This window comes from Cylas formicarius, unplaced genomic scaffold (genome assembly GCF_029955315.1).
Source record: "Cylas formicarius isolate icCylForm1 unplaced genomic scaffold, icCylForm1.1 PGA_scaffold_10__41_contigs__length_53128322, whole genome shotgun sequence".
Taxonomy (NCBI): Eukaryota; Metazoa; Arthropoda; class Insecta; order Coleoptera; family Brentidae; genus Cylas; species Cylas formicarius.
The window spans coordinates 15,627,086-15,642,683 of record NW_026844214.1 but is presented as its reverse complement, the minus strand read 5'-3'; the positions used below and the strand labels follow the sequence as shown (position 1 = coordinate 15,642,683).

At 40.0% G+C, this 15,598-nt stretch overlaps 1 protein-coding gene across 1 annotated transcript; it reads left to right on the top strand.

Moving 5' to 3' along the window:
* Window positions 1-33: 33 nt before the first annotated feature.
* On the top strand, window positions 34-15,546 carry LOC132708252 (DNA-directed RNA polymerase II subunit RPB1-like). The gene is made up of 11 exons (XM_060680446.1): window positions 34-167; window positions 1,736-2,339; window positions 3,401-3,906; window positions 6,878-7,376; window positions 8,657-9,966; window positions 10,585-10,810; window positions 10,926-11,140; window positions 12,695-13,153; window positions 13,647-14,085; window positions 14,150-14,392; window positions 14,449-15,546. The coding sequence occupies exons 1-11, from the start codon at window positions 90-92 to the stop codon at window positions 15,537-15,539; spliced, it is 5,670 nt and encodes a 1,889-aa protein (XP_060536429.1). The 5' UTR covers window positions 34-89; the 3' UTR covers window positions 15,540-15,546.
* Window positions 15,547-15,598: the final 52 nt, after the last annotated feature.

Here is a 15,598-nt window from a genome sequence, read left to right as displayed (position 1 = left end):
AGTCGTCACGTGAATGTAAAGGTGGGAGAAATCACATAAAATCGACCCATTTTTGAGGTCTGTGATGTATACAACTTGCGAACGTCATAATGGCAGCAAGTGACAGCAAAGCTCCGTTGAGGACGGTCAAACGAGTGCAATTCGGCATACTTAGCCCCGATGAAATCGTAAGTAGTGCGTGGCTAAAGCCTTGTAGGTGTGCGCCATTGCATTTTTGACTCCATGATAGGATCTCGCTCGACAATCGAGCGAATTCAAACTGCCCCCCCGCCCCCTAACCTACCCCAATGCTCGGTCGTTTGTGCCAAAGAGATGTTCAGCCAAAAGAGCAGTGCTGGCCCCGTTTTTCGCTGTTTTAGGTGCTCGATAGGCGAAATTGAATGTATCGATTGCGTTGTAGATTTTTGCAATGTGTTAACTGCTAAAAGCAATCAATTTCGTTTTGAATTGCTTATTAACAATAATTCGTAATTTGCATATTTGGATGATGATTTAAGTTCTTCGTTAGATTTATGTTCTAAAATATTAGTTGATGTTTAAGCATGGCTTGAAGTTAAAATTTTTGCAAATAACATGTTGCATCAACAGCACCCAAGGCGCAAATCAGAATTTGTTAAAATAAAAGCCTTAATGGTGTCATCCAATTAAAATCAGCGAGAACGGATTTCTTTGGCGCCATCTAAGAGACGGGAGACTAAGTTTCCGTTCTTGACTGTACTACCTAGTTTTAAGTAATAGATAATTCATGACAACGCCATTTGAGGTTTTGGTAACCGAATTAAGAATTTTAATAAAGCATAGAACTACTTTTTAATCACCCAAACTTACTCTTTTTAATGGAATATTAATACTAGCGATCTTGTAGTAGATGGCAGCACTATGTGTGGATTTTCGAAATTCAATTCAATATGAATAATGATATTTAATAAAAAAAAAGATATCCAATAGAAAAATATATCTAAAAAAAGTAAAATGGGAGCAACTAAGTCGCCGATTTACTAATTAAATTAACATAAATAGTTATTACTTATTACAGAATATCTATTGTATCATTTTATTGCAGTTTCCTTGTAAGAATGCTACAAAAAACATCTTTCTTCTGTTCCCAGCATTAATAATTTTAGCATTGTATTATAGTATCATAGGACATTAGGAGTCCTCTATTTGTCAAGTTAAGAGTTGATTAAAAAAAATTCTTAATTGCTTAGATAAAAAGGTTTATTATTTCTAATCAATAACGGATAAAAAAAATTGTTATACAGTGTAACCACTAAAGTTATGAAAGCCGAAATTTTTTTATTAATAAATTTTTACAAATTTTGATTTTCTTTTTCAGTTTTCTACAAATGCACTATTTTTTTTTTAAATCAGACTTAATTGTTTTTACGTTGGTGACCGGTGGCCTGCCGAGAAATTTTACTAGTTCGCGGACAATTTTTCTATACTCGAAATAAATTTACTTATAAAAAATATATACATTTTTTGAAAATCTCGAAAATTGTGATTTATAAACCACTGTGATATGATATCAAGTAATTAGGCTGAGGTTTCATAAATTGGTCTTTCCTGGCTTTGAACATTACAGACATATGGGAAAGCTGATAACTCTTCTTTTATAAATAACTTTATGCGCAGAATTTACTACGCATTGTGAGTTCAGAAAGAAGTGACGGTATAATTTGAACCAAACTATAATAAATTTGACCTTGATCAATAGTTTCCCCTTTCTCTTTAGAGACGTATGTCCGTTACCGAGGGCGGTATCCGCTTCCCAGAGACTATGGAGGCGGGTCGACCCAAACTCGGCGGCCTCATGGATCCTCGCCAGGGGGTCATCGACCGTCATTCCAGGTGCCAGACTTGCGCCGGCAACATGACGGAGTGCCCTGGTCATTTCGGTCATATTGACCTCGCCAAACCGGTGTTCCATGTCGGCTTCATCACCAAAACTATCAAAATATTGCGCTGCGTCTGCTTCTATTGCAGTAAAATGCTAGTCAATCCCACTAACCCGAAAATCAGGGAAGTCGTGATCAAAACCAAAGGGCAGCCTCGACGGCGTCTGGCCCATGTCTACGACCTGTGCAAAGGGAAGAATATATGCGAAGGCGGTGACGAGATGGACGTGGCCAAAGAGGGCGAGGAGCAGAATCCCAATAAGAAGCAAGGTCACGGGGGTTGTGGTCGGTACCAGCCGAATATTAGGAGAACGGGGTTGGACCTTTCGGCGGAATGGAAACACGTCAACGAGGATTCGCAGGAGAAGAAGATTTTGTTGACCGCAGAACGGGTGTGGGAGATTTTAAAACATATTACCGACGAGGAGTGCTTTATTTTGGGTAAGTATGTCGAGTCATTGGCAATAGATTACTTTGGCGTCATCTAAGAGACGGGAGACTAAGTTTCTGCTCTTGACTGTACTATCTAGTTTTAAGTAATAGATAATTCATGACAACGCTATTTAAGGTTATGGTAACCGAATTAAGAATTTTAATAAAGCATAGAACTACTTTTTAATTGCGCAAACTTACTCTTTTTAATGGAATATTACAGCTAATACTAGCGATCTTGTAGTAGATGGCAGCACTATGTGTGGATTTTCGGATTTCAATTTAATATGAATAGGTAATAATATTTTTACAAAATTAAAATATAATATATTAAAGCATAAAATAATTATAGGAATTGTTTGCATCTCTGATAAAATGTCACTCTTGTGTCACTTTATTGATTATTAATTAGATAATTTTTCTGACATTGTTTGGATTCAACACTTTTATTTTGTGCATGTTCGTTGTTACATTAAAAGGTTAGATTAAGTTTGAGTTTCTTTCGTAACTTTATAGCAATGAAAAATGCGTTTAAGTAAATTTTAAGATGCAGAACCTTACAAGGAATATTATTATTTTGCGCGATATTTTTGATGATCAACCTCATAATGAGGTTCCATTTAGAAATAATATTAGGGACCTAACATTAGTAATTAAAAAATGATTGAGCTCTCCCTCAGTAGCACTAGGTCGTCATTAGCGCCAAACTGCATTCACTTTCCAACGTTTTGCATTTTCGTAATATCTAAAAGCAAACTGTAAATGTCTCTACTAAAAAAATATGTAAGGACCATGAAATCGACTTCTTTGGTGTGACGAAATTAGATGTCGATGCAAATCTTTATTTTTTTTTATTCATATTTGCTATTTTCGAAACGTATCGTATTCCTTTCCTGATAACACCGCCTACGCTTCAATTTATAATAACGCGGGTCTGATTCCGCCGTAGATAGCAATTAACTCTATCAGTTAACAAGGGAACACGTTTCCCACATAAGGGATAAAGTGTAACAACTCCAAAATGTGAGGTGCATATTTGCCGTCATTAAAAGGAGCTTGGTGTTGTGTAGGCATGGATCCCAAATTCGCCCGACCTGACTGGATGATCGTAACAGTTCTTCCGGTTCCTCCCCTTCCGGTTCGACCGGCCGTAGTCATGTACGGTTCGGCCCGCAACCAGGACGACTTGACGCACAAACTGGCCGACATCATCAAGGCAAACAACGAGCTCCAAAAGAATGAGTCCGCGGGCTCGGCCGCACATATCATCACCGAGAACACGAAAATGTTGCAGTTTCACGTGGCCACCCTCGTCGATAACGATATGCCGGGGATGCCGCGAGCAATGCAGAAATCGGGCAAGCCGTTAAAAGCGATCAAGGCCCGTTTGAAAGGTAAAGAAGGTCGGATACGAGGCAATTTGATGGGCAAGCGGGTGGATTTCTCGGCGAGGACGGTTATTACGCCCGATCCAAACCTGCGCATCGATCAGGTGGGCGTGCCGCGCAGCATCGCACAAAACATGACGTTCCCCGAGATCGTAACGCCATTCAATTTCGACAAGATGCTAGAGCTGGTTAGTACTGTATGCGAGGTCGTTTTAACCAATTTTCGTGTAGCAGACCTATTCAAGGTACGGACCACCCACAATGATTCAGAGCCAAATATCTTATTGTAAAATGTCGTTCATTAGGGTGTTAAAGTTATGAAATTGTTATTTTTCCATAGAGATTACTATTACTATTTTTTCACATAATATGTTTAATTCGCTAGTTACACCATTTAGTCTCGCAATTTCATGCCATAATTTTCCTGCTGGTACGATTCCATTTATTTTTTTTTAAACTATGATATAGCGGTGATTTTTAAGTAAAAAATATTTACTACATATATTTTCATAAAACACTCCGTTTTCGAGATATATGTGAATAGTGAGGTTAAATGGTGTAACTACAAATTATGTGCAAAAATAGAATAGAAAACCCCACGAATCCAAGTTTTTATTTCGATATTTAAAAAATTGATAGAGCTATAGAGAAACAAAAATTTGAAATTTGTATATCTGTAGCGACATTTTACTAAGACGTATTCTTGGTTTTTGGCGCATTCCTTATTGGCCACCCGGGATAATGGAAAAACGTGGCAAAAAGAAGTTGGCTTCAGCAGAGCGTTACTGGTAACGCTTATAGTTACCACATTGTCATAAGTGCAAAGAATAGTTCTGATGTTTTTAATTAATGATAATTTTAATTAATTTTTTTTTTCAGAAATATTTTTTTTTACGCTACACTGCATAATCATATCATATCATTAATGACCATTATACTCGCAAATGTAATGGCTAATATAAAAAATGCATTTTTTTGCATATTGTGCATATTTTAGGCATTTTTTAGATTATTTTGCATATTTCACAGTGGCCCGCATATTTAGATATATTTTTCAAATTTGATGGCATGTTTGAATCAGATTCAACACTCAATTACCAATCAGTAGTTGGAATTTTCGGAGCTCCCTAAAACTCATTAGTCTCATTACCTGCTGGTCGTTTCTTAAGCAGGATGTGACCTGTTATGTTTAGCTATTTTCTAATCGAGAGAGGGAGGGTTTTGCAAAACGGTCTTTCACAATAATAGGTATTTTACATACATATCTAAAAGTGTTGGAGTTTGAAATGTGTTCAAAAATATTGAAGTCGATTCGACCCCATCCGGAGTTTTTCTTGGATGGTGAATCTGTTTTTTTTCTAACCCTGTGGTCAAGCGGTAAGCATTTTTTAATAAATAAAAAATTTATCCATTTTTAAAATTTTCATAAAATCGCAATTTTATTGTTGTAGGTCCCAGTAACTACAATACATTCAATTTTGGTATAGGTTTCAAATTCAAAAAAGTACAAAGTACAAAACTCAATTCGCAAAATTTGATGCAGACATTTATTCGGGAGACTTTGTCAGCGAATTCTGCACAAAATGAAGAAGAAACTCTTACATAAGTGTTAAAGTTAAAGTAAGTTAAAACTGACTGAAGAAGTTTATCAACGCGTTGAATACTAAAATGTTCCTATGGCCATAGTGTTTAGGTACAGCTAGTTTCCTAAAAAAATTGATTGTTTTAGCCAAAGGCATAACAGAGCATATTGCTATTGCATTACCATTACGCTATCCACTTCATAACTACAAGAAAAGTGTATCCACCTGTTACAATAAAATGTATTATTAAAACTTTTTTACCATTGCATTAATCAGTCTTTACTGTTTGTTTAAACATGAAATTATTGCAAGCAATAACAGACATCTTCTTTGGTAAATTTGCGTAGATATCTTGCAATATATATATATATATATATATATATATATATATATATATATATATATATATATATATATATATATATATATATATATATATATATATATATATATATATATATGTATATATATATATGTATATATATATATATATATATATATATATATATATATATATATATATATATATATATATATATATATATATATATATATATATATATATATATATATATATATATATATATGCTTATGTTATATAGATATTCAGTATCTTGTTCAATTTTATTGTTTATCATTGATTGCTTTGATAAGTGTTATCATTAAAAGACGTCTAAACTAAACAGACGCAACTTTTATTTATTTTAAAAATAAAAAGAAAATTTTTAACTATTAAATAAGCAACTTAAAAATAATTAGAGGATGGTGGATCCTTATCAGCAGGGGCCCAACATTTTAACATTAGCAGGACAAGAAGAAACACTTGGAAGGAATTTAATATTTTGTGCAAACTCCATCCGCATCACAGCTTGTAGTCTTCGGCTCATGGTCATGAAAGGAGTTCTGACGTTTTCTTCAAGCGACAATTCTTCCCATACTTCCAGAATAAATTCCCATTGCTCCTCATTGTTATGAGGCATAATTTTTTTTCGATACAGCCGTTTCCCCATTGTCCCTCATATGTTTTCAATTGGGTTGATGTCAGTCAGATACTACTTGGACATGGCAAGGTTTCAATGTTGTCATTTTGGAGCAATTGTAGTGTGGACAATGTTTGTAGTGTGGACAGGATAGTTGTCTGGCTGTTCCATAATGGGCACCATAACGTTATACAATAGTTCAGCATAAGTTTGACCAACAAATCTTTCCTCAGTCCGCGATTCTACTTCCATTCGTCTGGATGAAATCCATTCCCATTCATTTACATTGAATGGTCTGCAGCTCTTTACCTGTTGACAAATCGAGGGTTGGAACGCTGGTTGTCTGGTCTGCACACTTTGATTTTACACCTTTTGGAAGACTGAAAGATTCTGTCTTCGGAAAATATGAATTTATCCCAAAACTGTTGTTCTTGCGCTTGTGGTTTTCCTTTCAGACATTTCTTCTTGTCTCCACCATTATAAAAAAAACGTTTGTTCTGCTGAAATTGAAATTGAAATTCATGAGGTCGGTAGGGTTTGAACCTATCAACTTCATAGAAACGACTATGTAGTATCTAAATATTCGTATTGCGCAGGTTCAGCGAGGTAACTCGCAATACCCTGGTGCCAAATACATCATCAGGGACAACGGCGAACGGATCGACCTAAGGTTCCACCCGAAATCATCTGACCTGCACCTGCAATGTGGCTACAAGGTGGAGCGACACATCCGCGACGGCGACCTCGTGATCTTCAACCGGCAACCCACGTTGCACAAAATGAGCATGATGGGTCACCGCGTCAAAGTATTGCCGTGGTCGACTTTCAGAATGAACTTGTCCTGCACGTCTCCGTATAACGCGGACTTTGACGGCGACGAGATGAATCTCCACGTGCCACAGAGTATGGAGACGAGGGCGGAAGTGGAAAATCTTCATATAACGCCGAGGCAAATAATCACGCCTCAGGCAAACAAGCCGGTCATGGGTATCGTACAGGATACATTGACGGCCATCAGGAAGATGACCAAAAGGGACGTGTTCATCGATAAGGAGCAGATGATGAACCTGCTGATGTTTCTACCTATATGGGACGGTTAGTTCGATCTCGGGTCAACTAAAAATCTATTCAAATTTGTGACAGCTGACGGGAAAAATGAAAAATAAAGACGGCTCCGATTTTCCTTAAAACTGATACGTTTCGTGGATTAATTAACCCTTTTGCCCTTTTCCTTTTTTATTGCCTCTCTTTCGGATAGGCAAACAACAAATGACCGAAAAACCAAATTTTATGTAAAATTATAATTTATTTTTTATTATTTTTATGGATAGGCCATAATTTGTTGTCAAAATATACTTTCGTATGTGCCATATTTAATGCGCAATAATTACGTCATGACTGACAACTAAAATATATTATATTTATATTTGAACTACTTCTTATGTGATATATATTTTTCAAAAGCTCATTACAAGTCTTCCATTAAATTGAAACACAAATTTAGTTTATGTAGCGAAATTTGTGAGTTTCAGAAGAAAATCGATTGCCCTACTAGATTCAACGTAAATAAACCTATCTAGACCAGTTTGTCACGTTTTTAATAAGTTAACTCAACCGAACTACAAAAATGCTACATTTTCAAAATCACCCTATATCTAAAAATCCATGACACGTTAGCTTTAGTTTGAATCCAAAAAATTTCTTTAAATTATGTATAAATTGTAAAATAATAAAAATCATTAATCATTAATTATAAATTTAAATTATTAAAACTATATGTGTTCATTTGGATAGTGGCAGGTCAGTCGTCAGCTATGTAGCCCTGCTACTAGAAATTCAGATGTAAGAAGTGACCGTAGCAACTTGCCTTTTTTATATTCCTATAACATTTTAAACTAAATTTAATGTTTATTTGTCACAAAAACTGATAAAACGACTAAACAAACTGTTAATCAAAACATCAGAAAAAATGGATTAGAACTTCCACCGATAAACAAGAAAATAGGCATGGGAAATTAACATCACTCTTTTTAAAACTCTTGATAGGAGTAACCAAATAACGCAATTTTTACTACTATGTACTATTTACACATCGTCAAATTATTTAATATTATACTGAAAATTTCTATTCCTCATTTTCAATCAGCGTTTAATTCAATAGTCCACCACGTTTTGAATCCCGAAAAAAGCTAGTCTAAAAGCAGCATCTCCCTGTCCAGAGAACTTCAGTCAAACAATTTTTTGTTCGATAATTAATTTTTCTCTTTTTTGGTTTACTCCTTTCCTGTTCTAATCAAAACGTGTTTCCCTGTTTTGCTATCTAAAACCAAACCTCACCTAGTATGATATGAATTAACGTGTTTGAACTTGCCTAGGCAAGATGCCGCGTCCGGCCATACTGAAACCGAAAGCCCTCTGGACCGGCAAACAAGTCTTCTCCCTAATCATTCCCGGCAATGTTAACATGATGCGCACCCACTCGACCCATCCCGATGATGAAGACGACGGTCCGTATAAGTGGATATCGCCGGGCGACACCAAAGTTATGGTGGAACACGGCGAGCTTATAATGGGCATCCTGTGCAAAAAAACCCTCGGCACTTCCGCCGGATCCCTCCTCCACATCTGCATGCTGGAGCTCGGTCACGAGGTGTGCGGTCGCTTCTACGGCAACATCCAAACGGTGGTCAATAACTGGCTCCTACTTGAGGGTCACAGCATCGGTATCGGGGACACCATAGCCGATCCTCAGACATATCTAGAGATTCAGAAAGCAATCAAAAAGGCGAAAGAGGACGTCATCGAGGTGATACAAAAGGCACACAATATGGAGCTGGAGCCGACGCCCGGAAACACCCTAAGGCAGACATTTGAGAACCAGGTGAACAGGATTTTGAACGATGCCAGAGACAAAACCGGCGGCTCCGCCAAGAAATCGCTGACCGAGTACAACAACCTAAAGGCTATGGTGGTGAGCGGGTCCAAAGGCTCTAACATTAACATATCCCAGGTGATTGCGTGCGTGGGGCAACAGAACGTAGAAGGCAAACGTATCCCTTTCGGTTTCCGCAAACGCACCCTTCCTCACTTTATCAAGGACGATTACGGTCCGGAATCGAGGGGTTTCGTTGAGAATTCATATCTGGCAGGCCTCACTCCCTCCGAGTTTTATTTTCACGCAATGGGCGGTCGCGAGGGTCTCATCGATACCGCGGTGAAGACCGCCGAAACCGGTTATATTCAGAGGCGGCTCATTAAAGCCATGGAGTCGGTGATGGTCAACTACGACGGCACAGTGCGCAATTCCGTCGGTCAGCTCATCCAGCTGCGCTACGGTGAAGACGGTCTCTGCGGCGAAATGGTCGAGTTCCAGTACTTGCCCACCATCAAGCTTAGCAACAAAACGTTCGAGAAAAAATTTCGTTTCGACCCCAGCAACGAACGGTATCTGCGTCGAGTGTTCAACGAGGACGTCATCAAGCAGCTAATGGGCTCCGGGGAGGTAATTTCCGAGCTGGAGCGGGAGTGGGAACAGCTGCAACGGGACCGGGAAGCTTTGAGACAGATATTTCCCAGCGGGGACGCGAAAGTCGTGCTGCCCTGCAACCTGCAGCGGATGATTTGGAACGTGCAGAAGATATTCCACATCAACAAGAGGGCACCAACAGATTTATCGCCTCTGCGGGTAAGGCAATTTGTTCTTTGTCGGCGGTGCATGGTATTGGTTAGTTTATTCCTCAATTATATCGCCTTAATCTTAACTAGGTTATACATAAATTTTCAGGTTGTTTTATTAATTACTATTTGACAGCCCTTTGATCAAAATATTCAAATTTTTACAAAAATGGAAGATTATGAAAAACTTGTATTTAAATGGTTTAACGCCTTCTCAAATAAAAGAGCAGATTAAAAGATGGGTTTCTCAATTTAAAAAAAGACTGCACCAGCACTAGCTTCGATTGCAACTTGGAAGTGACAATAACTGAATTAATAGAATAATTCCACAAAATAGTGCTGGAAGAGCGCAGATTAAAACTATCCGGAATAGCGGATGGATATATTTAATGCTCTGCGCAAGATGATTGCCGCGTTTGCTAATTTAGCAAAAGTTAAAAAAAAACTGTTTTAAGTGAGAATTTGGCACTCTATAAACGAAATTGTAATGAATTTTTGCGTCGATTTATGACTATGCATGAGACATGGATCTAGGTTATTTTGAAAGATAAATAAAAAATACAAGAAAATAATTAATGTAACTATAAATATTTTAATATAATTTTTCAACGCGATGGTTGTATTTCAGGTGATCAGAGGCGTGCGAGATCTCCTATCGAAGTGTGTGATAGTGGCGGGTGAAGACAGACTATCCAAGCAGGCAAACGAGAACGCTACGCTTCTGTTTCAATGTCTGGTCAAGTCAACCTTGTGTACCAAAGCTGTCTCGGAGGAGTTCCGACTGAGCACCGAAGCGTTCGAGTGGCTGATCGGTGAAATCGAGACCAGATTTCAGCAAGCTCAGGTGAATCCAGGTCAGTGGCATTTCTAAAACTGAAATTTTCTCTGCTTTGAGCGGGGGAGTTTCGTTGATTTGATGTCAATTCGATTCGATATGGATGGTGACCACTGAAACTCTGTTTTGGTTAGGTGAAATGGTTGGAGCATTAGCAGCTCAGTCGCTGGGTGAGCCGGCCACTCAGATGACCTTGAATACGTTCCATTTCGCCGGAGTATCTTCGAAAAACGTAACACTGGGGGTACCGCGCCTGAAAGAGATCATCAATATATCCAAACGGCCCAAAGCACCCTCACTGACAGTGTTTCTTACGGGTGCTGCAGCTAGGGATGCCGAAAAAGCCAAGGTATAATTTGTATAGGTCCGCCGACTCTGATTAGAACCGTTTTACTTTTAGGGTTTTCAAAATCTTTTTTTTTTCATACAGCAGTGAAATGCGCTTTCGTGTGAAAATTATTAATTTTAAATTTTCATTTTTTATTGTAATCTTTCTTTATTCCATTCTTATCTATTTTTATTTCCCAATCATCGGCAGAACTAAAACGCGATGTAAATTGAGTTCGGAATAGGGTGACCTAGGAACTATTCTTCAAGCATTAATCTCAGATTCCAAACTGGCATTAATCTGTAAGATTTAGATTAAGATTGCGGAGAGTTAACAATTGACCTGTCCGTTACTGCGATCCAAAAGATTTATTCGTTCCATAGCCATATTCGTATATTCGTATATCTGTGTCTGACAGACAGCTTCGATAGTAGCTCATTGGTTACGCTCAGCAGATGGAAACGCACGATAGGCCTTGACATTGACATAGTACGTGTGTGCCTTTGGCTTCTTGACAGAATCAGCATTCAGTGTTTTTTTCCAATCCCATTAGGCTTAGATACCTCTTCAGGGATTTAAGGAATTCTCTTTCCATCAATTCATGTGCCTTGACGATATTTCGCTGGCTACTTCATTACCTTTGCGGCCTTCATGTTCTGCTACCCATGACAGTGTCCCACTATTCTGACGTGCTGTCGTGTTTAATGGCTTATGACAATCAGAAAGTAACTTAAATGTCATTTTCGATCTTTTCGTCTTTTTATCTCTTGCACAATGTTCTAGTGCGGTATCCCTTCTGGAAACATTGTTGATGGCAAACCCCAATTGAAACTTTTATTTTTGTCCAGCTCCTATTGCTTGAATGTTTAAGCCGTCTGTATACCAGCGTACCTACCCTTATTTTTCCAGTCTTCTCTGATTCTTCTTGGTTTCGTCTTATGTTTAACAAAGCAATATTTGCTGTAGAGCTTGTGTTTGTTATGTCCAAAAATTATTGCTTTTATTTTTGTCTTTTATATAGATCTGTGTTGGTGAAATATTCAGTAGGACCTCCAGCGCTGCAGTAAGCGTTGTGCTCAAGTCTTTAGTAAAGCACCGCTTGCTTTTGCACGCTACTTAGCTGCCTCCACCTGCATGGTTCTTGTTCACCAGTCACCCTGTACTACCAAAATGTCATTTTTGAGTTTACTAGTACTAGTACAATGGTTTCCCTAAATGTAATCTTTGAATGTGCCGAGCAAGCTTTTGGTCAAATATAATTAGTTACCTTTTAGTCCTTTAGTTGCTCATTTTGGCATCAGTGTTGCATGACAGTGTGCTAGTAAGTTTACCTAGTACCACAATTATTAAATGGTCTGGATATCCTAGACAGTACCCCTCAGCAAACAGTTTTTGCAGTAGACCATCAACCAGTATGGTCTATACCAAAGGATAAAGAACTTGTCCTTGTGGAAATCCCGTCCCCATAGAAGCCTTTATGGTGGTAAAACTGTAGAATACACGCTCTTCCCTTTATCCTATTTGTCGAATTAATAACCATCTTCCGTCAAATTTGCACGATGTATTTTCTTCCAGAACGTCCTCTGCCGCTTGGAGCACACCACATTGCGCAAAGTGACCGCCAACACAGCAATATATTATGATCCCGATCCCCAAAATACTGTCATCCCTGAGGACCAGGAGTTTGTCAATGTTTACTATGAGATGCCGGACTTCGACCCCACCCGCATCTCGCCCTGGCTGCTGCGCATTGAACTTGATCGTAAAAGAATGACCGACAAGAAGCTCACGATGGAGCAGATCGCTGAGAAAATCAACGCCGGTTTCGGCGATGACCTGAACTGCATATTCAACGACGATAATGCTGAGAAGTTGGTCTTACGCATACGCATAATGAACAGTGACGACGGCAAGTTCGGAGACACAGGGGCCGACGAAGACGTCGACAAAATGGATGACGACATGTTCCTGAGATGCATCGAGGCGAACATGCTCAGTGATATGACACTGCAAGGCATCGAGGCTATATCCAAGGTAAAAAGTGCCACAATTATGTGATTCGAATGTGTACGTTACTAATATAAATATATGGGTATATGTCGTGCATAGTTCATATTACTGTTGCGGTAGCAATGGCTAGCTCGTTTCACCTAAGCGCAAATAGCATTTTCTCTGATACACACGCACACATCGCGGTATTACACACATTCAGTTCTACAACCTACCAAAATGACTTCCTAGTTTTTAAATGTACGTAATTTGTTTGCTATATCATACAATGGAATGGATAAAACAAGGTTGGAAGGAGAGAAGAGAGAGAAGAGGAACGTTTTGGATGCAATAATAAAAGACTCACAAACACCAATGGTTTTCTTATAAAACTGCTATAAACGCTGAGATTTCTTATACACTCCTTATAAATATCCAATAATAAAACCTTAAGCTGCGAGAAATGTTAGTTTGGGTGGCGCATGTTGAATACCGTTATTTGAAAAGTAACAGACTTGTCGTCATCGTAATTTTTTAGGTTTACATGCACTTGCCACAAACGGATTCGAAGAAACGGACGGTCATTACCGAAACCGGCGAATTCAAATCGATAGCCGAATGGTTGCTCGAGACGGATGGTACCAGCATGATGAAAGTGCTTTCTGAACGCGACGTCGATCCCGTACGTACGTTCTCGAACGACATCTGCGAAATATTCTCAGTGCTCGGCATCGAGGCCGTGCGTAAATCCGTCGAGAAGGAAATGAATGCGGTTCTACAATTCTACGGCCTCTACGTCAACTACCGCCATTTAGCGTTGCTTTGTGACGTCATGACGGCTAAAGGTCATCTTATGGCCATCACGAGGCATGGCATCAACAGACAGGACACCGGCGCCCTCATGAGATGCTCCTTCGAGGAAACGGTCGACGTGTTGATGGACGCGGCCTCGCACGCCGAAGTTGATCCAATGAGGGGTATGATATAATGATCTAGAGACCAAGTATCGGAGGGCGGTTCTCACTATTCTCGTTCCACTAGGGGTATCGGAAAACATCATCATGGGCCAACTGCCTCGAATGGGTACCGGATGTTTCGATCTTCTACTCGATGCCGAGAAGTGTAAGCTAGGCATACCCATTCCGCAGGCTCACGGAGCAGATATCATATCATCGGGAATGTTCTTCGGTTCGGCGGCTACCCCGAGCATGGGCACGGGCGGAGCCATGACTCCATGGAATCAGGGATCAACGCCATATATCGGGAGCGCCTGGTCTCCCCACAGTAAGTTTCCGTCATATTCCCTTATGAGAGCGACGTTAGAACGGTTTTAATTACAGATTTATTGGGTAGTGGAATGACTCCGGGAGGACCGGCTTTTTCACCGTCGGCGTCCTCAGATATATCCGGAATGTCCCCGGGTTATGGTGCCTGGTCTCCCACTCCCCAGTCTCCGGCTATGTCACCTTACATCGCGTCCCCTCACGGAACTTCACCGTCGTACAGCCCCTCGAGTCCAGCATTCCAACCTACATCCCCATCTATGACGCCGGTTTCCCCGAGATATTCGCCCAGTTCTCCTGGATATTCTCCTACCAGTCCTAATTACAGTCCCACCAGCCCCGGGTACTCGCCCACCAGCCCAGGTTATTCCCCTACGTCTCCATCTTATTCTCCCACGAGTCCAAGTTATTCACCAACCAGTCCTAGTTACTCTCCCACAAGTCCAAGTTACTCTCCAACATCGCCAAGCTACTCGCCAACATCTCCCTCCTATAGCCCAACGTCTCCCAGTTATTCGCCCACTTCTCCCTCCTACAGCCCGACTTCGCCAAGTTACTCACCAACCTCGCCATCCTACAGTCCCACTTCTCCCAGTTACTCGCCAACATCGCCATCTTACAGCCCAACTTCCCCTAGTTACTCCCCGACGTCTCCGTCGTACAGTCCTACGTCTCCGAATTATTCTCCCACATCTCCAAGCTATTCACCTTCTTCTCCCAGATACACTCCCGTTTCTCCAAGTTACGCACCCACCTCGCCTAGTTACTCCCCTTCTTCCCCTCAATACTCGCCGGCTTCACCAAGTTACTCGCCTTCGTCTCCAAAATACTCGCCCACTTCTCCCAGTTACTCACCTACGTCGCCTTCATTTGCCGGGGGAAGTCCTCAGTACTCTCCGACGTCACCCAGCTATTCACCGACCAGCCCCAATTACTCACCGTCAAGCCCTCAGCATACTCCCGGCAATTCACGGTATTCTCCCACTTCACCCCAGTATTCGCCGCTCAGCACCAAGTATTCGCCCACTTCTCCCACTTACACTCCGACAAGCCCGAGCTATTCCCCAGCATCTCCTGCTTATTCTCCCCAGCCCCCGAGATATTCTCCTTCATCTCCTAGCTATTCCCCAAGTCAGGATCATGAATAACTCCATTTTGTGAAATAGTTTAAATAAAGGGAAGTGTAATAAAACTTCCAATACATAGT